This window comes from Phacochoerus africanus, chromosome 9, assembly GCF_016906955.1.
Source record: "Phacochoerus africanus isolate WHEZ1 chromosome 9, ROS_Pafr_v1, whole genome shotgun sequence".
NCBI lineage: Eukaryota > Metazoa > Chordata > Mammalia > Artiodactyla > Suidae > Phacochoerus > Phacochoerus africanus.
Window position 1 is genome coordinate 116,212,501 of NC_062552.1, and position 24,659 is coordinate 116,237,159.

The 24,659-nt window shown below is 41.2% G+C and overlaps 1 protein-coding gene across 3 annotated transcripts in view; it reads right to left on the bottom strand.

The window, feature by feature from the left end:
• The window catches only part of TRIP11 (thyroid hormone receptor interactor 11), a 73,362-nt gene extending 52,849 nt beyond the window's left edge, over positions 1 to 20,513 (bottom strand). Inside the window, exons 1-5 of one of the 3 annotated variants that reach the window (XM_047794505.1) lie at positions 19,697 to 20,513; positions 15,738 to 15,796; positions 9,342 to 9,452; positions 5,030 to 5,305; positions 1,358 to 1,426 (exon numbers count right to left, since the gene is read on the bottom strand). In XM_047794505.1, the coding sequence (XP_047650461.1) occupies positions 1,358 to 1,426; positions 5,030 to 5,305; positions 9,342 to 9,452; positions 15,738 to 15,796; positions 19,697 to 19,835 (654 nt within the window). In that variant the 5' untranslated portion in view covers positions 19,836 to 20,513. Of the gene's footprint in view, positions 1 to 1,357; positions 1,427 to 5,029; positions 5,306 to 9,341; positions 9,453 to 15,737; positions 15,800 to 19,696 lie in introns of all 3 variants that reach the window. The other 2 variants (XM_047794503.1, XM_047794506.1) reach the window with 2 other exon arrangements.
• Between the last annotated feature and the right edge of the window lie 4,146 nt (positions 20,514 to 24,659).

A 24,659-nucleotide genomic window follows, 5' to 3' on the forward strand; every position in this document is an offset into this window, starting at 1 on the left:
CTGTGGCTCTGGCGTAGGCCGGTGGCTACAGCTCCGATTCGACCCCTAGCCTGGGAACCTCCTTAAAAAAATAAAATAAAATAAAATAAAAAAATAAAAACAAAGTTAACCACATTTATAACAGATGGATTTACCTAAACTATTTCATTTTTGTCTAAACGGCCATATTATTAAAAATAATTCTCTGAATGTGTTAAGACTGAAATTTAAACACAGGCCCAAAATTTGGACAATTCTAAAAGACTCCACTTTTTCTTATCTGGGGCCTTAAATACAGTTTTTTCTTCTTTTAATGAGGGAACACCAGCAAGAAACAACTGAAACAAAAAGCAAATAAAAATATCTTTTTTCATTAGTATCTGTGACCATGAACTTATCTCAATAAAATATTCCACCACTATCAGTGTTAATCTATTTCTATTGTCCTATTGTAGCTATCTTCTTACTCAGCCCTTCCTTCCCTCAGTCTTAATGGGACCCCAAATTGACAACCAAGGTGCCTTGCTTGCTACCCAGGTTGTAACCACTCTCTCTCTCCTGGGAACCTGGACCTCAAAGAGGGAAACTGGTGGGACCAGAAACCGTGTAAAAGCTGCACCCTGAGGAGTCCACCCACTGTGCCCCATCACCCAGACCTCCTATGCTGGTCCAACTCCTACCCTTCCTGAGGCTGAAATGCTCAATTCTTCCTTCTGTCCTGTGGAGACACTACCTCAGCTCCTTCCAATAAACTCTCTCATGTCTTACTTAGCCAGAGACGGTTTTTGTTGCTTAAAGCCAAGAATCCTAATATAAACTAGCTTCTACTTCCTGAGAAAACAAGTGAAGCTATTTTTTGGTCCTATGCACTTACTTACGGGCCTGTACTTGACAAGGAACTTTACACTCAATTCTCAAAACAATCCTACAAGAGAAGTATTCTGATGATGGCCACTTCACTGATGAGAAACAACAGCTTATAAAAGTTAAGCAATTTTTCCAAAACAATCCAGGTGTGACTGAAGAACCCACCCACACGAGTACTGTCATAATAATAAAACCAAAACTTAAAAAAATTCTACACATGACAATAACTTACACCCTAAAAACTATTCATTGTCATGATAAGTACATGTAACTAAGACTTTTCCTTATTTTATTTATTTATTTGTTTTTTTGTCTTTTATAGGGCTGCACCCATGGCATATGGAGGTTCCCAGGCTAGGGGTCTAATCAGAGCTGTAGCCACTGGCCTACGCAGGATCCGAGCTGCGTCTGTGACCTACACCACAGCTCACAGCAATAGCCGGATAGGCTTATACTTTTAATAGGCAAATTTTAGATGTGTTTCAGCCATTGTTCCAACAATCCACCTTACCTTAATGATATTTTGTAGTCTGCACATTTCACTTTGATCAGAGTTATCTGGTCCTTGTGCTTTAGAAGTCTTGAGCAAAAAAAAAAAAAAAAAAAATTAGAGAATAATTATATTGATTTTCTTTCCTTTTTTTCTTTTTTGGCTGCCCCATAGCACATGGAGTTCCCGGGCCAGGGATCAGAGCTTCACTGCAGTTGCAACTTACACAGTAACTGCAGCAACGCTGGATCCTTAACCCATTGTGTCAGGCCAGGGATCAAACCTGCATCCCAGTGCTCAGAAACACTGTCGATCCCACTGCACCACAGCAGGAACTCCTATTTTCTTACAAAAGAGAACGCCAAATACGAACTTTATTAAAAAATACTTTTCAAAAAAGGAGCATTTGCACAGGGAATCAGCCATATTTTATAATAACTTTAAATGTGGTACAATCTATAAAAATACTGAATCACAATGTTGTGCAACTGAAACTAATGTAACATTATAAATCAACTATATACGTCAATCAAAAAAATATATATATATGTATGTCTTTTGTCTATTTAGGGCTGCACACACAGCACATAGAGGTTCCCAAGCTAGAGGTCAAATCGCAGCTGTAGCTGCTGGCCTTCACCACAGCCACAGCAATGCAGGATCCGAGCCGTGTCTGTGACCTACACACAGTTCACAGCAACGCCCGATCCTTAACCCACTGAACAAGGCCAGGGACCGAACTCACATCCTCATGGATACTAGTCGGGTTCGTTAACCATTGAGCCTCCTAAAGATATATATTTTTTTAATTGTAAGCTTCAAAAAATGGGAGTTCCCCGGTGGCCTAGCTTGTCACTGTTACTGCTGTGGCTGGCGCTCAATCCCTGACACAGAAACTTCTGCATACTGTGGGCACCGCCAAAATAAAAAATAGGAGGCATTTCCCAGATAGATTATTATTAACAAATGCCAGGCACCTCTTAAAGAACCTAGTCCAATAGAACCTAGTCCAACCTAGACCAAATGTGAGTCCGGTCCCTGGCCCTGCTCAGTGGGTTAAGGATCGGCACCTCTTGGACTATTGGACCAGGCACCTCTTAAAGAACCTAGTCCAAAAGATACCATTCAGGAATTTGTTAACTAACTGGGGAAGACAGCACTTTTACAAAACAAGGGAAACAACACAGAATATTTTTCTTGGCTTAACAAAATGTAAATTTGATGATAATTAAGCAGCTTCCTAAAAGATAATTTCTAAAATGGAAAGTTACCCAATATAATGCTAATGCTAATATTGCTAATATACTGGCTTTTGGGTTATTTTCTTCTCATTCAAAGTTGTATATTGTTCATTTATCTTCAATAAATGTAGTAACATTTACTATAACATGTTAAGGTACCAAGATCTGCTCTCTGGCTAAAAGAACGAACACAGTACATTGGAAAGAACAAAGGATCTGGAGTTTAAAGATGAGTGTTTGAAGCACAACTTAATCACTGTGACAACAGGTGTATTACTTAAACTTTTATTTTGCTTATCTTCAAAATAGAGAAATAAACACTTCACGTAGTTATTAAAGATAATTTATTGGGTTAGTACATACAGCAACATAAAGTATAAATATTAATTTCCAATATGCCTTGCAAGAAAATTAAGTCTCCTGAAACATCCCAATTATGCCCCCCCTTTTTCTTCTTTTTGGGCCACCAAAAAGAAGCATATGGAATTTCTCAGGCCAGGGATGGAATCCGAGCCAGAACTGTGGCCTATGCCTCAGCTGCAGCAGTGCTGGATCCTTAACTCACTGCACCAGGTGGGCTGGGGAATCAAACTGGAGCCTCCACAGAGACAAGGCCAATAATTAACCAACTGTGACCCAGTGGGAACACCACCAACTATACCTTTTTCACCTTTATATCCCAGTACAGGTCTATCGTATAAGAGGCATTCAAGATATGTTGAAGTGGGAGTTTCCTTGTGGCTCAGCGGTAACAAACCCGACTAGTATCCATAGGGATGTGGGTTCCATCCCGGGCCTCGGTCAGTGGGTTAAGAACACAGCATTGACGTGAGCTGTGGTGTAGGTCGCAGACACGGCTCGGATCTGGTGTTGCTGTGGCTGTGGTGTAGGCCAGCAGCAACAGCTCCAATTCAACCCCAGCCTGGGAACTTCCATATGCTGCAGGTGCAGCCCTAAAAAGACCAAAAAAGAAAGACATACTGAAGTAAATATACCCAAAAAATCCATTTTCTCCACATGAAATCTTACCAAGCAATGTTTCTTAAAATGTGTTCCTCAGCTCAAGAGAATAACCTGAGTACTTATTTGTCTGAATGGATTTTCCAACACCTTAAAATAGGCTACAAAATACTAATCTCTAATCTCTGAAGGTAGGAAAGGGGACCCAAAATATTATCTAGTTCCTCAGGCTATTTGTACACAAAGCTTAAGAACTTCTGCTCTCCAGGGATAAGATGGACAAACATCATCCTCTCTAAGGTTTATTTTGAGGATTAGGAAGGTCCTGGGAAGCAAGGAGATGATTTTAATTGGGGAGATTTCTCCTGTATAAAACTAGATTACACTCTCAAAAAGATAGAAAATAATCTCTTTACTTATATATTTTACTTGTCTCCACACTGATCAAATAAGATCCATATGAATAATGTTCCAGTTTACTTTGGGTCTCATGTGTGCGGGCAATCTCAACGATACATAAAATCTGATAAAACAAAAAAAGGCTCCTTAGAAGAAAGTTTACAGCTCAATATAGGAAGGACTCAATTATTTATTTTATTTATTTATTTTTTGGTGTCTATTTTAGGGCTACACCTGCAGCATATAGAAGTTCCCAGGGTGGTATCAAATCGGAGCTATAGCTGCTGGCTATCCCACAGATACAGCAACGCCAGATCTGAGCCACATCTGCAACCTACGCCACAGCTTGCAGCAATGCTGGATCCTTAACCCACTGAGCGAGGCCAGGGATCAAACCACACCCTCATGGATACTACTTGATTTCTTAACCCGCTGAGCCACAAGGGGAACTTAAGGAAGGACTTAATTTCTAACGTGTGAGAAACAACACAAAATAGTTCATTTATGGTTTATAAAACCAGTTATCAGACTTTTCATTTTACATATAACTAGCACAAATGAGAACCTGAGACAACAGAAACAAGTAGTTTCAGATCTAGTTCCTTGGAGCCCTGGTTTCCACCAATGACGCCTCAGGGACTCCAGGGAAAAAGGTGTTGGTTCGACCACGGCAACTCCATTTTCGTCTTAAGACCTGGGCTTGTAAATTTTATTTTTTAAAGAAACATGGTTCCCTTGGAGTTCCCTCATGGCTCAGTGGGTTAAGGATCTGGCATTGTCAATGCTGTGGCTCTGGCTACAGCTGCAACATAGGTTTGATCACTGGACCAGGAACTTACACATGCCAAGGTACAGCAAAAACAAACAAACATGGTTCTCCTACTTTAAATTTTTTTTTAAATCTCTTCCAAGTATCGTACAGAAGGGAAAACAGGCTGAGAAAGACGACATAAAATCACTTAGAAAGTCACTGGCAAAATTAAGAACTAGAATACAGGTTTTCGATTTTCTAGTCCAGATTCTTTCTGATACCAAAAGTTCTACAGAGAGCACTCACTCATAATTTTCAAAAACTCACAAAAATTTTACCCACCTGTGCAATATGCCTCCAATGGTCAACTTCAGATTCAAGTCTTGAAACTTCATTTGACAACCTGTTTATTTCTCGTTGTGATGAAATCATGTCACCAAAGTCCATGTCGTCATCATGGAAAGCCGAAGCATGGCTTAAACCATAACCGAATGAAGACGATGCAGGGGTTGCTGGGACACCCCCAGCTCCTGAATTCACTGACTGTGCAGCTGACTGTAGCTTCAGCAACTGATCCTGCAGTGCAATCTGTCTTGCTTTAAGATGGCTGATTTCTACCTGTATTTAAATCCATATTTTAGACGAGGTACTTTAAAATAACCATCTTGATTTAACAATGTTGAAAGTTACTAATAGTTTGGAGTTCCTGTTGTGGCTCAGTGGATTAAGGACCTGATGTTGTCCCTGTGAGGATGTGGGTTCAATACCTGGCCTCACTCAGTGGGTTAAGGATCTGGCATTGCCACAAGCTGTGGCAGAGGCAGCTCACATCCAAGTGTTGCTGTGGCTGTATTGTAGGCCTGCAGCTGCATCTCCAATTTAACGCCTCGCCTGGGAACTTCCATGTGCCATAGGTTCAGCCATAAAAGAAAAAAAAAAAGATAAGTACTAATAGTTTAAAATTAGCCAATCGTGGTACTCTACCACAACTGAATCCAAGTTGTCTAAACATACCAATATAACATTTTTACTTCAAAAACAAACATGATTATCATAGCTTAAAACATAGTTAATATTTCAATTAGGATGAGGATCAGAATTTCACTCATATGTCAACAAAAGTAATGAAATTCTCAGTTAAACACTGGTTTACCATCTTCTACATATCATGTAGTACAGGCAATTTCTTAGGGTTTGATTATCAAGCCTAAAGAAGTGGCAAATGAAAGCTGTACCAGTCTCTGCATTGCAAAGCTTCCTTAGACCACCTGTTGGAAGAGTCTAATGTAACTGACTGTGGCTGGATTCAGGCTGGATTCATGTACCATGAATCAGGGTAACTTTGTACTATTTCCACAAAACGCAGCTGGAAGAGAGCTTTGGCTTAATCCAAAATTCTCAGGTCAGATAATAAAGCAAGCCTGTGATTCTCAGGCTTAAAAGGAAATCAAGCATTGAAAAAAGGTCTTGGCATTAGCCCTGGCAAAGAGAGGCCAGTGAAAATCTGACTCTACTACTTAAGGAAGACAACAGTGAAAAAAAAAATTGTGAAACCCTGAGCAGAGTTTTGACTGAAGACTGGCAATGCCAAGTCAATGTCCAACAGAAGTTATGAACACAGGACTTACCACAACGCCACATCCATTCCAAATGAGAGATACTCAAACATAACAGTGACTAAACTAGAGAAAACTGAAATAAGCTTTCTTATTTCAGACTAGAAATAAGAAAGTTAAAGACGAGTTAAAGACTCTAACTAGTCCCTAAGACACCTTGCCACAGTGAAAAAATTTGATACTGAGGAGGTAACTAACAAGTAACAGTATTTCTACATGTACAATGTCGAGCAATTAAATAAATAAAAACCCGGAGTTCCCGTTGTGGTGCAGCGGTTAACGAATCCGACTAGGAACCATGAGGTTGTGGGTTCGATCCCTGGCCTTACTCAGTGAGTTAAGGATCCGGCATTGCCGTGAGGTCGCAGATGCGGCTCGGATCCCGCATTGCTGTGGCTGTGGCGTAGGCTGGCAGCTACAGCTCCGATTAGACCCCTAGCCTGGGAACCTCCATATGCCGTGGGAAGCAGCCCTAGAAAAGGCAAAAAGAAAAATAAATAAATACCCAATACAATTACGTAAAATGTCATAATAAACAGGTTTTTTGCATACCGGAGCCCCTTCTCTAATGGAGGTACACGGTGATGCACAAACTTCATTTTCCCATAAATGAGGCAAATTGCATCTTTGAGGAACATGAACATTACAATGAGGGCAGCAAACAGATTCACAAAATGGCAGATCTAAAGTATAGCCATCATTATCTCTCATTCTACTAAAAAGTACTGAAATTAACATTTTTTTCAAATACAGCTATAACACAAAGAAAAGTTCTCATTATACAATAGACACAGACATTTATATCAAGTTATAGAGTTAAAAAAGTGCAAATGCTATGGAGTTCCCCTCGTGGCACAGCGGAAACGAATCCGACCAGGAACCATGAGATTTCGGGTTTGATCCTGGCCTCGCTCAATGGGTTAAGGATCTGGGTTGCCATGAATTGTGGTGTAGGTCGCAGACTCAGCTTGGATCTGACAGTGCTGTGGCTGTGGCGTAGGCCAGCAGCTACAGCTCCAATGAGACCCCTAGCCTGGGAACCTCCATGTGACGTGGGTGCGGCCCTAAAAAGACAAAAAAAAAAAAAGCGCAAACTTTAATAACAGATATTCCTAAACTTGAATTGTTAATCTGTCCTTTAATATCAATAGTTAAGTAGAAATGCCAAAATTTTCCATAGCAGTTTTTAACTAGGATCAGAATTAACTATGGGGTTTTAGAAAAATACCAATACCAGGGCCCCTTCCCAGCACACTAAGTCAGAATCTTCTAGAGGACCTAATAATGTGTAGTTTTTTATGATTCAGCTGTAAACCCCAGGGTAGGAACTACTGCTCTACTGGAGTATCTGTAAGTAGGAGCTGCTCAAAGTACGGTCTGTGAACCAAGGCCATGAATGTTTGCTATCAGTCCATGACAAGAGAAGTATAGAAATTGAAAGAGTAAGGCTTAAAGACTTTTAAAGAAACTTGATAGGGTATTCTTATATCTGCTAAATCTTTAAAAAAAAACAAAAAAACTTTCATTTGAACTTGTAACTTTTAGATTCATTTTTCGCAGTAAATCATTTTGTATTTTTTAAAATCAATTCCCAACTTTGGAAATTTAAGTTCTCTAAATGTTTAAATTTATCTTTAATGTGGCTCTTTTATTTTTCATCTTAGTATGTCAGAAAAAAAAAAAAACCTAGAACTCAATGCATCTAAATTTTGAGAACCCAAATATAAAGTTACGATAGAAATGAACATTTAATCAACACACTGAGAACACCCCAGTGATGTGGATAATTAAACAAGAAATGGCTCAATTCAGTAGAAGCATTTACTGAATTCCATTTACATCCTAAACATTAAAAAGAACTCAATAACAAAAGGAAACATGGGAACACAGTCCACACTTTAAGGATTCATAGTAACACTGGTTAAATTACACAATACTATCATTGGAGTATTATCCTGCAGAGGAAAGATATGCTACTTCCAAAATAACTATTTCTATCAAACTAAAGGGGAAAAAAAATCAAAGAATAGTATAAGTCAACTAAAAGATACCTAATATTCTATATTTCCATGGAAAATCAAGTAAATGCCAATAAGTATATATTAACACTTGCAGGCAAAATTATTTCTTTTTTTTTAAGTTACTAGCAATCACTGATTTAAAACAAGTTTAGGAGTTCCCATTGTGGCGCAGCAGAAATGAATCTAAGAACCATGAGGTTGCAGGTTTGATTTCCGGCCTTGCTCAGTGGGTTAAGGATCTGCTGTTGCTGTGAGCTGTGGTGTAGGTTGCAGACGTGGCTTGGATCTAGCATTGCTGTGGCTCTGGTGTAGGCTGGCGGCTATAGCTCCAATTCAACCCCTAGCCTGGGAACCTCCATATGCTGTGAGTGCAGTCCTAAAAAAAAAGGACAAAAGACAAAAAACAAAAAATAAAAAATAAAACAAGTTTAGATAAGTAGATAAGAAGTCTCATAAAATCAAACTACAAGCAAAAGATGCTGAAGATATTTTATACAAAGACTTTTCTTCTTTTGGAAAGTAGAAATTAAACTTCACAAAGGTCAGTATATGCATCATAAATTTATTTATTTATTTATTTATTTTTGTCTTTTTGCTATTTCTTGGGCCGCTCCCGCGGCACATGGAGGTTCCCAGGCTAGGGGTCGAATTGGAGCTGTAGTCTCCGGCCTACGCCAGAGCCACAGCAACGCGGGATCTGAGCCACGTCTACGACCTACACCACAGCTCATGGCAACGCCGGATCCTTAACCCACTGAGCAAGCACAGGGACCGAACCCGCAACCTCATGGTTCCTAGTCGGATTCATTAACCACTGCACCACGACGGCAACTCCATGTATCATAAATTTAGAAGCTTAGAGAGTTATTGTTAAATTAGTGATATCACACTGAGTTGGGCATTATTAACTTCAACACCCTTTTTTACATGTAGAATTAGAGCTTGATTTATAACTCTTAGAAACCTTCCTAATATATTACAGTGAAATAAATATGAAGTAACTGTAATAACTTTTACCTCTTTCTGTTGCAGCTGATTTCGATAACTCATAGACTGCTGCTTTATTTGAAGCTCTGATGCTTCATGCTTCTCTTCCAGATCAGTACACAGTTTTTTGAGTCTCTCATTCTAGAAGCAAGAAAAAGTGTTTTCAACAAAAAGATTATAAAACATGTTAGTAACAGTTATGTGCATGGCATTATGAAAAACATATTGCTTCTTTAGACATAAAGAGGTAATAGAGTAGGTCTCAGAATTCTGGCCTTTAAAACACACTTTCAATTAAAGTTACAAGTGCAATAAACATTTTTATAAAGATTATGCATAATTCTGAACCAAAGTGGGTTTTTCTGTGGTGGTTTTGGGGATTTTTTTTTTTTGCTTTTTAGGGCCACACCTGCAGCATTTGGAAGTTCCCAGGCTAGGGCTCAAATTGGAGCTACAGCTGCCGGCCTACACCACAGCCCCAGCAATGCCAGATCAGAGCCACATCTGTGACCCATACCACAGCTCATGGCAATGCCAGATCCTTAACCCACTGAGTTAGGCTAGGCATCGAATCCATGTCCTCATGGATACTAGTTGGATTTGTCACTGCTGAGCCACAATGGGAACTCCAATTTTGAGCCAAAGTTTAAAAAAATCTTAGTTTGATTTTCTGCTAAGAAAAAGTCACTGATCAGCGTTGCCCCATGTTTGTATGCCCAGTGCCTAGAATACATAGGCAATAAATGTATGGTAAAGGAATGACCTAGATTACATGTCTGAGCTTATGTTTTCTCCCCAAACAGTATAAGTTTTTTTTAAAAAAGCTTTTTTGGCACATGGAAGTTCCTGAGCCAGGGACTGAATCCATGCAACAGCAGCAACACAAGCCACTGCAGTGACGAGGCCAGATCCTTAACCCACTGCACCACAACTCCCAAGAAATCTGTTTTTAAAAGATTTATGGCTAAAGTATATATGAGGCCTAAGTCTCACATTACTTGTCTGACTGAACCCCAGGCTCCTGAGTAAGACACCTCTGAAAAACCCACTTTGAAAACCACTACTAGAATTCAGTTTGAAAAACTAGTTAGAAGTACATAAAATATTCTAAGCATAATTCAATAAATCTAGACATCAATCTTTAAGATACTGGAAAATATGAAAAAATTACTTAAATTTTATGTACCTAAATATTAAATTATCTTAACCTGATATCATTGACATTTGAACAAAGATATAAGGGAGCAAAAGAAATGGATATTAAAACCTTCTGCCAAAAGTAACATACAAGTTATTACAGATAATAATCTACTAAGAATTCTACTAATACATCTACAAACACAATTCAACAACAACTGAGAGTAAGGAGGCCGATGGTGAGAAAGAAAGCTCCTTGGGAGTTCCTGTAGCGGCTCAGTGGTACCTAACATGATTGGTACATGAAAATGTGGGTTCGACCCCTGACCCCTCTCAGTGGGTTAAGGATCCCACGTTGCCATGAGCTGTGGTATAGGTCACAGACTCAGCTCAGATCCTGTGTTGCTGTGGCTGTGGTGTAGGCTGTTAGCTGTAGCTCTGATTCAACCCCTAGCCTGGGAACCTCCATATGCCATGGGTGTGCCCCTAAAAAGCAAAAAAAAAAAAAAAAAGAGAGAGAGAGAGAAAAGAAACAGGACCAATGGTCACACAACTAATTACCTTATAATCTACTGGTTGTTTCTGCATGATTTTCTTTGAGCTATTAACAATGAAAACACTGTACATAACTGAAGAAACAGAATAAAGTCAAACCTTATCATTAAATCCACTCTAGGCTTTTTCATATTAAAATATCTAAGGCCATGTGGTTAACTCTGGTTAATAACTACAACTAGAAAGCTTTCAATCTGGCCAATATCTAAATGGTTCTTTCTCATCTCCCCTTCGCCATACAGAGTCAGAATGGTTGACATAGCATATGCAGGACAGATTCTCTTCGTGCGGCTGACCCAAAACACATCAGGAGTTGTCCATGGCCATATTTTCTATTACATGAAACATGAAACAAAAGAGGTTGGTCTGAAAGGAAAAAAGAATAAACACAAAAGAACAGAGAGGAGTAAAAATGAAAGAGACAGATTCCTGATGCCGTCCAATTGTGGCTGAAGTCCCTTCCTAAAGACGGGCTAGGGGTTTCCATTGTGGCGCAGAGGTTAACGAAACCGACTAGGAACCATGAGGTTGTGGGTTTGATCCCTGGCCTTGCTCAGTGGGTTAAGGATCCGGCATTGCCGTGAGCTGTGGTGTAGGTTGCAGACGCGGCTCAGATCCTGCATTGCAGTGACTCTGATGTAGGCCGTCAGCTACAGCTCCAATTGGACGCTTAGCCTGGGAACCTCCATATGCCGCGGGAGCGGCCCTAGAAAAAGGCAAAAAGACAAAAAATAAAAATAAATAAAAATTTTAAAAAGACTGGCTAAAATTTCTGCCCTTGGAATCCATGAGGTACTCACATCCTTAAATTATCCTGTTGTACTTAACCCTTCCTATATCATCAAGTTCTACTGGAAGCGATTTTAGTTTGTTTCTTTTTTGAGAAGTCCTAAGAATTGATATTTGTAACATTTATTCTTCTTACTGGTCTTCCAACAAAGAGAAAATATACTTTTTTAGAAGTTCCTGTTGTGGCTCAGTGGTAACGAACCAACTAGTATTCATGAGGATGAAGGTTCAATCCCTGGCCTCGCTCAGTGGGTTAAGGATCTGGCATTGCTGTGAGCTGTGGCGTAGGTCACAGAAACGGCTCAGATCCCGCATTGCTGTGGCTATGGTGTAAGCCAGCAGCTGTAGCTCTGATTCGATCCCTAGCCTGGGAACCTCCATGTGCCACAGGTGCAGCCCTAAAAAGAAAAAGAGAAGAAAATACACTTTTTAAAAATACACATATTAAAACTCATTCCATCTTGCAATTACCATAAGGGTACACTGGACCTTTCTATAAATCTAAGAATAATCATGAGGTTACAATGATCTTGTTTTTTCTGTATCTTGAAATAGTTTGCTATTTTATCATCCTAAGAATTATCATTATTTATCAATTATTTACAACTATGTTAAAAAAAATTGGGAGTTACCGTCATGGCTCAGCAGTAACAAATCTGACTACTATCTATGAGGATGCAGGTTCGATCTCTGGCCTCTCTCAGTGGGTTAAGGATTTGGCATTGCCATGAGCTGTGGTGTACGCTGCAGACGTGGCTCAGATCCTGCACTGCTGCGGCTGTGGTGTAGGCCAGCAGCTACAGCTCCAATTCAGCCCCTGGCCTGGGAACTTCCATATGCCGCAGATGTGGCCCTCGAAAGCAAAATACTTAAATAAATACTTAAAAACAAACAAATAAAAAAGACTTAATAAGAATGGAGGCTGATGGAGTCACTTAGAAGGATGATGCAACAGTGAAATAACCAGTTTCCCAACTGCATTACCCTTAGCACTGCATCATCGTCTAATAAGGAAAAAGCATTCTGGGGACACTATCTTGTTTTCTTATTTTTGAGTGGTTTTTTTTTTTTTTTTCCACTTCCACTGAACACAGTTGAAAATGCTGAATTTTCACTTTCAACAAGAAGAAAACTGACAGGAAAATGTTTCACAATTAGCAGACAACTCAAGAAGATAAATGCAAAGAGATTTGCAGCACTCTAGAGGCTCATGGTTCTGGTGAAAATGAGTGAAGAAGCAAAATCCCAGACAAGTCTTTGAATAACAATATCCCAGATGAATTTCTCAAACTCAAGGACTGATGAATAGACAATTTCCAAGAGCAGAGAGGAAATGTGGTGTTCTCATGAAGTTAGTCATTCAATAAAAAAAGACTCTAGCTCACAATATTTTGTGACAAGAACCTGAACCATCCATTCCACTTTGCTAAATGGATACGTAGCAGTATTCTTGAATTGTTTATGATATTTGTACACCAACATTTACTTGATGCCGTTGCTACATGGAAAAATGCTGAACACAGCTGTATGTATAGGCGACTAGGAGGAAACAGACGACATAAAAATGGTCGCAGATTTGATCCCTAGCCTCGATCAGTGGGTTAAGGACACTGTGTTACTGTGGCTGTCATGTAGGCCGGCAGCTGCAGCTCTGATTTGACCCCTAGCCTGGGAAGTTCCATATGCCACGGGTTCGGCCCTAAAAAGACGATAAAAAAAAAAAAGAAAGAAAAGAAAGAAAGAAATATATGTAATAAAAACTTGAATTTGCTACATATAAGGTCTTATTAAAATTTCTAGTAGTTTTTCACTATCATTTTATTACTACTTTTATAAATTATTTATTAAATGATTTAACGTAAAAAATTAAGAGTCCACCGGATCCAGATGGTATAGGTAAAGACTATTTTTCTTGGTACAGATGGTTAAATAAGCTTCGGTTGGTTGCTATTACTTGAAACTGAAGAAACCTAATTCAATTTCAAATATTAACACCTGCAAAAAAAAATCAAATTTTCTCTAGAAAACATACTGCCCTCTGCCTACACTAAAACTTTCTAAATGGAATTCTTCTACTATCATTTCCTGTGTTTCAATCCTATGTTCACCTTCTCTTACTGCACAGTCACATAAGGCATTACCTTTATGAAGGGCTTATGTGCTGATATAAGCCAAGAACCATGTACAGCCAAAATCACTTTAGAAAATACAGCCCTAGTTCCCATAGTCCCTAGAGAAATCCTTGAGAAAGCACTTATTAGTATGGCCCCACCCAGAAAAGTTAAATGGCAGAGATATCTATAGAGCATTAATTGAGGTAAATTTGCCAGTATACAATCGGGAAGGGAAAAAGTCAGTCTGTTTTCCTCTAGTATTTGAGTAGCTCACAGTATTCTGAATAAGCATAAACAAGGAAGCTGGCTTTCATCTGGGGATGCGTTATACCAAAAATAAACATTTTTGAACACTAAATCATACTTGCCACAGTCCAAGGATAATACCATAAGAGAGACTGGACTTGAAATCAACAGAACAGATTTCTATTCACCCTCCCAAGCTCAACACAGAGGAGTCATTCCCCATTTCCCATTTAAATGGGACAGACTTTTTTCCCTCCCAAATGTATACTAGCAAATTTACCTCAATTAATGCCACCATAGATATCTCTGCCATTTAATTTTTCTGGGTGGGCCCATATTAATAAGTGCTTTCTCAAGGATTTCTCTAGGGACTATGGGAACAATTTCCTACCTCAGCCTTACAAAGAAAGACACTCAAGTTCATCTGCCACTATAGCACCTACTAATTCAGTAATTACACCTAAGATCTCTCAGATGCTACCAAGTTGCCATCTTCTATTGAGGCAGAATACTGCAGTAGTCCCCTCGGGAGGTCCCTCTACTTTCAAGTTCCGCAGTCTCACCTTGATGTAGTAATCTAGACCAGAGATCAATAATGCTTGTCGTCAGAAAAAAAAAATTTTTTTCCTGTCTTTTGCCTTTTTAGGGCTGCTCCTGCAGCATATGGAGGTTCCCAGGCTAGGGGTTGAATCAGAGCTGTAGCCACTGGCCTACACCACAGCCACAGCAATGAAGGATCCGAGCCGCATCTGCAACCTACACCACAGCTCAGCAACGCCAGATCCTCAACCCACTGAGCAAGGCCAGGGACCGAACCCGCAACCTCATGGCTCCTGGTTGTATTCGTTAACCACTGTGCCACAATAGGAACTCCAGAAAATATTTTCTGATATTTAAATTTCACTTTCTCTTTTTCCGGGCTTAGCAAGAGAAAACATGCTCACCACAAACCTCTCAGAATACTGTTAGCTGCAATACTATTAAGTGTTTCCTTGGGTTTAAGGACATATGTCTTTAGTATTTTACAACAGATTCCACTTTAAAACTTTTCATTTTCTTTATGGCTTTCCTTTGAAACTTTTCCAACTTTTTCTCATCTCTACTAAGCACAATGTCCAGAGCTAGTCGCCAAAAGGCATTGACAAATAATGAAAAAAAATGGTAAAATTAACTTCCTATTTCTACATTCTTAACTTCTTTGTATAAAAATATCACACTTCTTTAATGTCAGAGGAATAAAAAGCTCTACATTAAACACGACTGCATTCTTCACATTATACTTAAATAAATGCACTACTGTAATTTTGCACACTATTAAACATAGCAAATCCTTAATAATGATAAATTGTTGCCACTCATTTCTATACTTGGCAGTTTTCCTTCTTCCAGCATTCAGAACAGAGGTAGGAATATTCATTAACAAGGTGCAGTAACATGTAAATATATTCTTCATCAAAGAAAGAGAATAGGGCTTAAAAAAAAACTAAGGTAAAAGGAAAGAAAGAAAAAGTGGTAAGTAGTGCATTAAAAAGAGCGGACTTTCATGGCTTCGAAAAAGAAAAATCTAAATCTTAAGTATCCTTACCTCTGATCTTAAGATTGCATGAATGGCTTCAACTTCCTTTCTCCTAGCATTAGGTAATTCTGCTACGAAAAAAACAGCATAGACTGAATATATGGTCAGCACCATGTGAAGTAATAGGCAGGCATTTTAAGGAAAATATATTTCACTGAGCTTTGAACAGAACGGTGTGCTGATCTGAGACAAATTCAGAAGACGAACATCGCTTGGTCGTTATCACAACCTTCTATTCCCACAAATGTTCTTTATTGTCATGTAAGTCATTTTATGGCCCCTCTTCTATACCCTAGGACACCTACCTTTTGCCCTTGCAAGTGTTCATTAAAACTGTTAGGGACAACTAATCTGTTGGTTTAATATAATTTTTGATGAAACTTACGCAACTTGGGTTTAAGGACATATGTCCAACTTATTCTTAGGCAATTAGGGTTTAAGGCCTTACTTCTGCTCTCAAAACTATGAAAAAATTAATGACTTATAAACAAAGAATAAGACTGCAACAATAGGGAGTTCCCATTGTGGTTCAGCGGGTTACAAACCCAAACAGTAACCACAAGGATGCAGGTTCAATCCCTGGCCTCACTCAGTGGGTTAAGAATATGGTGTTACTGTGAGCTGTGGTGTCGGTCACAAATGCAACTCAGATTCTGTGTGGCTGTGGCTGTGCTGCAGGCCAGCAGCTGCAGCTCCAATTCCACCCCTAGCCTGGGAACCTCCATATGCTGCAGAGTACGGTCCTAAAAAGCATTTAAAAAAAAAAGTAACACATACAGAAGTTATTTAAAATGGGAATGAGTTGTCTGATTGTGTACATTTTCATCACATAGTATTTTTTTTACTACTCACAGATCTTTAATACTATAAAAATAACCTCTGAATTATAGTTTAAACCACAAGAAAATATAAGTGGTATCCAATACTTAATAATGACAAGCCCACGCTTCTTGTTTTGAAAATCACCAGGTGGGGTTGCTTGTGTGGTTGTTTAAACATCTTGGGTGAAACTCTGACAATACTAATTGCTACTCAGAAGAGAACAAATTATAGTCTAATCGCTTTAGGATGGTCTTTGCTAAAAACACCAATTGTTTCAAAGAGGGATTCAAGAAAACCTCCCCCTTTTATGCTTCCCCCAAATCCTGGCCTTTAAGAATAAGGGGAAAATGTTATGCAAACCAAAAGCTTTCCCCAGTTTATTAATGCCTACTGCTTGCTAGGCACAGTGGGAGGCATTTCACACCCATGACTTCATTTAATCCTCTCAACCTCTATCAGCAGGTTAAGAAAACTCTGCTTTTTAAAGGTTAAGTATTTAATAATTTCCCAAAGATCCCACAATTTGTAACACATGTAAGCAGAGTTTCAATCCATGTCTAATTTAAAAGCCCAAGCTCCTAAATCAGTATGGTGTTTGGTAGAACAGCAACTTTCTGATATCGTAAATACAGATGACTTTCAAGTTGTATCAACAGTGCTATTTTGGAACGGTTATCTTGCTCACTGCTGGCACAGAGTAGATGCTCAATAAATACCTGCTGAATGAATAAATGAACTGTACTCTGACCTATTTTTTTTTTTTTTTTTAGGGCCACATCTGCAGCATATGTAAGCTCCCAGGCTAGCGGTCGAAGCACAGCCACAGAGACTGCGGGATCTGAGCCATGTCTGCAACCTACATCCACAGCTCACAGCAACGCCAGATCCGTAACCTACTGAGGGAGGCCAGGGATTAAACCCACGTTCTCATGGATCCTAGTTGGGTTCATTAACCCGAAGAGCCATGAAGGGACCTCTTGACCTATTTTTAAATTATCTACAAAAAATCAATAAATTAAGTATTAAACAAGTTTTATTTTCACCCAAAGGGAAAACAATAAAGCAATAAGCCACGCTGCAGATTTTTAATCACTCAGCAAAATTTTTACTGAACATCTACAACGTACCAAGGAAGATGCCATACACTGGTAATAAAAAGTAAACTAGAGCTGTCACAGAGACAGAGACCCACAAAATTCTATTAGACACAATCAACTCAACTTGCCATGAAGTGAGAATGGTTTCACCACGTACCTGACTTATGAGCAGGGTGGTAAAAGCAAAGGAGGGTAGAGGAGGAGGTAGAAGAGAAAGGGTTTTCCATGCAAAGGCTTGGAGTTGTGTAAGTACCTCGCAAGGTTCCCTGCGCAGAAGCTATGGGTGCAGGCGTGCTTGTGGATGGGAATGTGCATATGTGTATGTGCAGGGAGTGGCTACTCGGAGAGACGGGGCAGGAACAAGAGGTAGGACTGGATGAGGTAGGTTGAACTCAGATAGGACAGGTTTCTGGTCTCCCAAAATTAAGTTTGGATTTTATCCTGTAGGTAACAGAGTCGAAAGACGTTAAAGCACATTTGTTTTTAGAAAAGGAACCAGCAACACAGTAGAAAATGGAGTGGAGTATAGAGAAACAAAGCACAGGACATGAAGAAAAACAGCGCGTGGGCGAGGTAACGGGGATCTGCACTGTGGAAGAGGGACTAATAAAGGAAAGGATAAATGTAAGAAAGAATTCTGGCACAGGATGAACAAGATCTGGGGACCTACCGGAAGTGGGAGAAAAAAAAGAAAGGGGCAAAAACAGAGTGACAAAGATTTCTAAGTCTGGGAGAGTGGGTAGATGGTGAAACCATTACAAGTTGAGAATACAGGAGCACATTTGGCTGGAAGAACAAAACGAATTCTACCTCAAGCCTGCAAGACAGCCAAGTTGGAGGGAGATGCATATTTTCTGGCCTAGGGTCTAAGGAATAGTTAACTGTTTTCCCCTGTCGAGGATACAAGGAGACTAGTCATTTCCATGTTATCCAGCTCCTCTCTGCTTCCAACTGCCCTCAAAGTCCCTTTCCTGACCACAGAAGAATCACTTTAATTCTCCAAGCTGTCCCCCCTAATATTCCTCCTACCCCAGAGATACCCCCAAGCAGTTAAAAGGATTTCGGCAGCTCCCCAATCTTCCTCCCTGCTGAAGAGACCCCACAGAAATTTTAAGTATACATACTATATTTTTAAATCAAAATATCTTTCTCTATTTCAACCAAACACGAAAACTCAATTAAATCAGTATTTTAAAAAATCAAAACAAAATGCTAATTTGTTTATAACAAACTGCTCTCATCCAAAAAACCCCACTCCATTATCTCTCTGGAGGCAGACTGAAATTAAAGAAGTCTTTTGATCTAAATACTACTTGCTGAAAGAAATATCAAAAAATCAAAATAATAATTAACTTAATCATTGATTACTATGTAACTCTGGGTCACTAGCCATCAGTAAAGCAAAATAAGGACTTTAAAAATGAGTGAAGGTTGGTAAGGGTACCCAAAGAAGGCTACCTTCCTTGTTTTACTGTAGATTTGGGGGGGGGGGGCGGCAATTAGGCACAAATGTACACGTTCAGCTGAAACGTTTTAATGTGTCACCAGAATAAGCAAAAACATAAAACAGGAAAAAAAACATGTTTAACAATATACTTAAGTGAGGAAAAAGTTACTAAATGTTTTAGTTACTTGAATTGCTACAAAAATCCAAGAAAACCCCTCAAAAGAGACTATGTGTCCTACACAACTAATTTTTTAAAACTGTGTCAGTATAAAGGAAAGGGATCAAAATCAGTTCCGCCCCCAAGTTAAGGGCAAAGTAGGCGGTGGGCGTGGATGAACCAAACAAAAATAAACTCGTCTCTACGAAGGAGCAGTTTCACTCTGTCCTGAGCTATCCAGAGGAGAAAAACCAGAACTCTTTCACCTCCGGCCCCAGCGGTCATCAGAGAAAATCGCTTAAGAGGCAAAAGGAAGAATGTAAAGAAAAAGGGCGGAATGATACTCCTCTGGACCTGTCCGCGCCTCATGATGGATGGACTTGGGGACCAAACGGACGCTCCCAGGGTCCTAGTAAACCCCTCCTCCCATCGCCCCAGCTGTTACCTTCCACTTCCTCCGTGCCCTCCATCAGCATATCCTTCGTAAAGTTTGAAATTTGGCCAGTGAGGGAAGCCAAGCTGCCCCCGACTTGACCCAGGGACTGGCCCAGGCCGGAGCCGAGGCCCCCAAGCCAGGACGACATCGCTGCGGGGTATTAGAGAACGACCTGGTCCGCTCCGGAAAAAAGCGTCCAGCCTCGTCGGACGATCCCGTCAAATGTCCTCGAACCACACTGCCTCCGCGGGACTGGTGCGAATCACAACACTCAGGATTCGATAACACAATGAGGGGTTCCTAGGCAACGCCGGCTTCGGGGGCTCCCACCAACCGCCCGGCTCGGACCAGAAACGCAAAGGCCTGGCCCGAGACCTTATCAGGGGCCCGCCTCCAGTGACACGGTCACTCCCGCGGGGCCTCCGCTCATTCCCACGACTTCCCACCGTCAGGGTTAGGCCACTTCTTCCTCTGCTTTAGTGACTTTCCCCAGTTCGGTGGGCAACTCCTGCCAACTCGACGCCGGCCGCCATAACACCGACTACGGACGCGGCCACGGATCATAGAGAGGCGCCACGGTGGCGTAGAAAGGCCCAGCGAAGCCGACGGACGTGTCCTTGGCGCAAGGGAGCATGGGATTGAGGAGGACCGAGGGTGGCCACCGGAGCGGCTCCCGCCGGCCCAGGGCAAGGTCAACTTCCACGTTGCCCGCCCGCTTTTTGGCCGCGTGGACTGGTGACCCGAATCCGCGGCGACGCGGCGCTCTCGGCCGGCCGCAGATGCGTTTCAGGCAGAGCCACCCCCTCGGTGGCTGTTCCGCGAGACCGGCGTAGCCGGGCAACCTCGTGGACTCACCGTGTTAGTGAAACCTGAGCGTTTTAATTCTGACTGCACCCGCGCAGGCAGAGGTGCGAGGGGACTTGGCGGGGACCCCCCCACCCCGGAAAGGAAGTGGGTTTTACTTAACTTGCCCACGTGATTGTACCGATTGTGAGAGACCCTGTCAAGGGCCGCCCCGTGCCCGGCGCGATGGTAGGAATTCAGGATACACAGAAAGGATGGGATCGAAAATTCAAGTGTCCAGACGGGAAACACATTGATATTGGTTACCTTCAGAGTGGAGAATTTCGCTGCTGGCTTTCCAGCTCACAGTTGAAGCTCTGCCTTCTTTAATATATGAAGAGCTTTATTCATTAAACCTATTTAACCTATTAAGTTAAAAACACAGACTACCCTTTTCCAAAATAATTCCGTAGAGGACAGCAAGGCCATTTAATATTGAAAGAACGCTGTTCTCATGTAAATTCTCCTAAAGTGTTGGTGGCACTAGCCCTGCAAGGCTCCATCCCTCCCACATTCCTCAGTTACACAGGTTGGTGCACACAGCAGCCTACTGACCTTGCTTGCTTTTTCCCTAAAGGAAAAAAAGATCATGTGACTCACAGGTATTTGCCGCAGTGGTACGTGGACGCACACTACCTGGCCAGAGAGACTGCCACATTTTAGACTTTGAAAAGAATAGGTCTGCAGGTCTTTTAAGCATAGCACTAAATATACTGGCATCTTTGGCTTTGATTTTATGCACAGCAGAGGCCCGGTACAGATTTCATCATTTGCGAATGGATCATAGGGAAATGTATTTGAAATGTGACTGCACCAAGCAATAGTTGCCCTCCCTGAAATCTGAATCAGCTGCAGCTAATACGAATTTCATCATCACTTAATGAGTGGCAAAACCAGCCCAGCAATATCAAACATGTAACATATCCCACAGAGCCCATAAGTCTGAATGACTCCACATGGTGGGTCTTGCTGCCCAGCTGAAATTCTGATTTTTGTAACCTCAACAGACAGAAGGTTAAAAAAATAAGTAAACAAACAAAAACTAACCAAAAAATGGTATCAACTGCAAACTAGTTTCAATTCCTCAAGAGGCAGCAGCATCAATACTTCTCTAGGGAAAACAGTTCCTTTTTCTAAAGAAACCATCCAGGTGTGTTTATCTATGCAAAAGTAAAGCAAAACCCCAGTTTTATGTTTTGTTTTGTTTGTTTTTTGTGGCAGCATATGGAGGTTCCCAAGCTAGGGGTCCTACACTACAGCCACAGCTACAAAGGATCTGAGCCTCATCTGAGACCTACACCACAGCTCATGCGTACACCAGATCCTTAACCCACTGAGTGAAGCTAGGGATCGAACCCACAAACTCATGGTTCCTAGTCGGATTCGTTGCTGCTGCGCCACAATGGGAACTCCCCAAACCCCATTTTTAAAAGTAGAACTTAAAATAGTAGTCTGATCTTTCCCTCTCAATTTCTAAATATTATGCTTATAATTGTCATTTTCTCTATTACAGAAAATTAAAGATTTATCCTCTTGTACAACACATCCCTCCACTCTCCTTCCTTCTGAGCTCCCACTTAGGATAGTGCTATCATAATTATTGGTAAAATTATTAATTAATTTTATCGGATATGACCATGGAAGTGTTTTTCATTGCTGAGCCACATGGTGGCTTTCTGTTCTTCCTGAAGTTAACAAATGCCATCTTTTAGATCTGCACAAATTTCTGTAATTACAAAATCACTAATCCTTCTAAAACCTGCCAACAGAATTGTAAAACATGCTCCTAATTCTGATTTGAAGAAGGCATCAAGAATTCTGGAGTTCCTGTCATGGTGCAGCAGAAATAAATCCGACTAGGAATCATGAGGTTGCGGGTTCGATCCCTGACCTCTATCAGTGGGTTAAGGATCCGGCGTTACCGTGAGCTGTGGTGTGGGTCACAGACACAGCTTGGATCCCGAGTTGCTGTGGCTCTGGCGTAGGCCGGCGGCTACAGCTCCGATTCAACCCCTAGCCTGGGAACCTCCATATGCTGCAGGCGCGGCTCTAAAAAAGACAAAAGACAAAAAAAAAAAAAAGAATTCCATTATTTGTTCAGATTTAGTCCTTTCTATCCAGAGTCTGGTGTTGCCTTGCTCCTCTCTCCTCTGACCTATTCTTTGACTCTTGTTTTTCTTTCTGGAATCTTGTAGACTCTTCGCTTTATCTGAAATTCAGTGATACTCTGAAATTAATAATGATGTGCCTTGGGGTGGGTTTGTTGTTGTTTCATTCATGATGCTGGGCACTCAGCAAACTTTCAAAAACCGTATCTTTTAAAAACTTTGTGAAAGTTATTTAAAATATTTTTTTATTGATAAATGTCTCCTCTCCAGGGAATCAGCTGTTTTTGTTTTTTTGTTTTTTAATGGTCGCACCCGTGGCATATGGAAGTTCCAGCCAGGGGTGGAATCTGAGCAGCTACAGCAATGCTGGATCCTTTAACCTAGGGCTCCAGGCTGGGGATGAAACCTGTGCCTCCACAGTGACCAGACCCACTGCAGTCGGATTCTTTTTTTTTTTGAACAGCTGCACCTGTGGCATATGGAAGTTTGGGGGGGGGGTTGAATTGGAGCAACAGCCACAGCAACACCGGATCTGAGTGCATCTGTGACCTGTACCGCAGCTCACCGCAACACCAGAACCTTAACCCACTTAGTGAGGTCAGGGATCCAACCTGCATCTTCAGGAAAAACATGCAGGGTTCGTAACCTACTGAGCCACAACGGGCAGGAACTCCTGCAGTCAGATTCTTAACCCACTGCACCACAGCAGAAACTCTGTGGGAATTGGCTGTTTTTCAGAGACCTTTTTTTTTTTTCTTTTTGCCTTTTCTAGGGCCGCTCCTGCAGCATATGGAGGTTCCCAGGCTAGGGGTCGAATTGGAGCTGTAGCCACCGGCCAACGCCAGAGCCACAGCAACTCGGGATCCGAGCCGCATCTGCAACCTACACCACAGCTCACGGCAACGCCAGATCCTTAACACACTGAGCAAGGGCAGGGACCGAACCCGCAACCTCATGGTTCCTAGTCAGATTTGTTAACCACTGAGCCACGACGGGAACTCCCACTCAGTAGTGTTTTAAAGCAGAACTCACCTGCCCAGGGTGGGACATCTCTAAAATCTGACTATACTGCCTCTGGACCTGCCACAGGATTGAGGTTTCATTTAGTTATACTCTAACTTGGCCTCCTTTTCTTATCCTTCTTTCCCACTTTCCTATACCTCTTCCATTTCTTCTTGGGAGCACATTTTAAGAAATAGTTTTCACTTATCTCAAGGGCTGCCTCTGGGGCCCAGCTAAGACTCATGACCACCAAGAATGAAAACAACCCTGGAGTTAGGAGTGGCTGTGTGATGCAGTTCTGGCCTTGAAATATAAGTGGAAATGGTGTGTGCAGCTTCAAGGAGGTAACCTTAAGGGCACATGGCCTTTTCCCACCCTCCTTTTGTTTTCTGATTGCTGGATGCAGATGTAATTGTGGGCATCACAGCAGCTGTCTTGGACCCATGAATTGACATTAGCAATGGAAGCCATGTAGAGAAAGCAGATTCCTGACACAGTGTGATGCCTTAAGAGCCCTGATTTGACAATTTCTACATTTCCTTGAAGATGAGAGTAAAAAAAAGAGAAACTTACAGCGTGTAAAGTCACTGTTAAATTAGGTTTTTCTATGGCAGCCACATCTAGTGCAATAAACTCCTCTCTTGCGCTGGGCCATCTGTACTTGTGAGCCTTTACTTTCATTTCGGTGGGATTATGGAAGAAAGTAAATACAGTGATCCTTCCTCAGTTTTCTAATTGTGACAAAATATAAATAAAACTTACTTTTTTTGGTCTTTTTAGAGCCTTGCCTGTGGCATATGGAGGTTCCCCGGCTAGGGGTCTAATCAGATCTGTAGCTGCCAGCCTACACCAGAGCCATAGCACAACCAGATCCGAGCTGTGCCTGCGACTTACACCACAGCTCACAGCAATGCCGTATCCTTAACCTACTGAGTGAGGCCAGGAATCAAACCCGCAACCTCATGGTTCCTGGTCAGATTCTTTAACCACTGCGCCAAGACATGAACTCCCAAATTTAC